General features: G+C 42.3%; 2 protein-coding genes across 2 annotated transcripts in view; both read right to left on the bottom strand.

Annotated features, from left to right (window-relative positions):
- The window catches only part of Pmar_PMAR024337 (hypothetical protein), a gene marked incomplete at both ends in the record, with an annotated part of 2546 nt that extends 2427 nt beyond the window's left edge, over window positions 1-119 (bottom strand). Inside the window, one exon of the mRNA XM_002769255.1 lies at window positions 14-119. Coding sequence (XP_002769301.1) covers window positions 14-119 — 106 coding nt within the window. The remainder of the gene's footprint in view (window positions 1-13) is intronic.
- A 250-nt stretch (window positions 120-369) lies between these two features.
- Window positions 370-1399, bottom strand: Pmar_PMAR024338 (transposable element tc3 transposase, putative; the record flags this gene model as incomplete). The annotated part of the gene is made up of 3 exons (XM_002769256.1): window positions 370-480; window positions 925-967; window positions 1008-1399. 3 exons carry the CDS (start codon window positions 1397-1399, stop codon window positions 370-372), a joined length of 546 nt encoding a protein of 181 aa, XP_002769302.1.
- Window positions 1400-1419: the final 20 nt, after the last annotated feature.

Here is a 1419-nt window from a genome sequence, read left to right on the forward strand (position 1 = left end):
TCATCTACGTCACTATTCTTCGGTCGCAATTCTGGACTTCCCAAAACACTGCTTCGACTTGACACAGAGGACGGCTTCTCCGGAGTGGTTAAATGGGTCTTCGCATGCTTAGGTGGCATCGTGGGAAACACTACCATAAATTCCCCATAAAAATCCCGGGAAAAAAACAAAAATCTTGTAAATTTGCCAATATTCCCATCATCTTGGAATAGTAGTAAATGTAATAATATCGCCAGCATAAATTTTAAGAATAATGCTCCAACAGTAAAAAACAAACGACCAAACTCAGTGGTCACCACCATCAACACTCTTGAGCCGGCTTGTTGCGAGAGAGAGAATTTTGAATTTCGTGGCGCAGTGACGCAATCCTCATCCCTCATTCTTCTGTTTGTCAGTGTCGGACGATGTATCCTCTCCAGAGGTTCCCTCCAATTCCTCATCGTCTTCACCAACGTATGCTTGGCTGGTCTCCAATAATACCTAAATACCCACAACTATACCATTTCTCAGTAAATTGTAAAAATTCCCACTTAGGATCCGTTTTTTCCAAAAAAAACTCGAAAATTTTCAAGGAAAAATTAAAGACTTACCAATTACCATTACAAAAAATCCGAAAATTGGTTGTAATTGTCGATATGATTCTCGACACTCACTTAGAATACCTTTTTTTCAGAAAAAAATATGCAATTCGCGATAAAAATTCACCGATTATTATAGAATATAAACCCCCTCACAAAATAATAGAACATACAGTATTTTTTCGATTTCTCTGTTATTACTGCGACTCAGGTTGTGAGATTTCGTGTGTGAGGGTATCACTTATGTAGGAACAAAAATATATTAGAGTCGTATCATTATTCGCTCGCTTTAGTAAAATTTCTGAAACGGTCAATTTTTCCGCGCTTCCAAAAAAATAGAACCCACCAAGGTCATCTTAAATTGGGACTGTAATTCAACATTCCTGTCACTGAGGAGACACGATTCACACAAAAAGAAACTAACAATACCTCGTAGGGCCACCTTGACACTTAATCGCCTCTACACAGCGACTGCGAGTCGACTTAGTGAGAGTGCTGATATCTTCGGGTGTCAGGTCATCCCAGGCCTTAAAAATTGCCTGTCGGAGTTCATCCTTGGTACTATAGGGGCCTCTACCCCCTCCATAGACGGCTAGAGCCATCCTGCCCCAGCAGTGCTCGATGCAGTTCAGATCTGGACTCACTGCTGGCCACTGGACGGTTGTCACGCCATTGCGTGCCAACCATTCTTTAGTTGAAGAAGATACGTGAGGCCTCGCATTGTCTTGTTGGAAGGTGTACTCGATTCCTTCCTCCTCCCCCGCTTCCAGGAATGGTAGCAAGTTCATCTCGAGCATGGACTGGTAGACCTCGCTGTTCATGTTGCTCTGTATTTCCACCA

The sequence above is a fragment of the Perkinsus marinus genome (assembly GCF_000006405.1).
Source record: "Perkinsus marinus ATCC 50983 genomic scaffold scf_1104296966216, whole genome shotgun sequence".
In the NCBI taxonomy this organism is placed as follows: Eukaryota; Perkinsozoa; order Perkinsida; family Perkinsidae; genus Perkinsus; species Perkinsus marinus.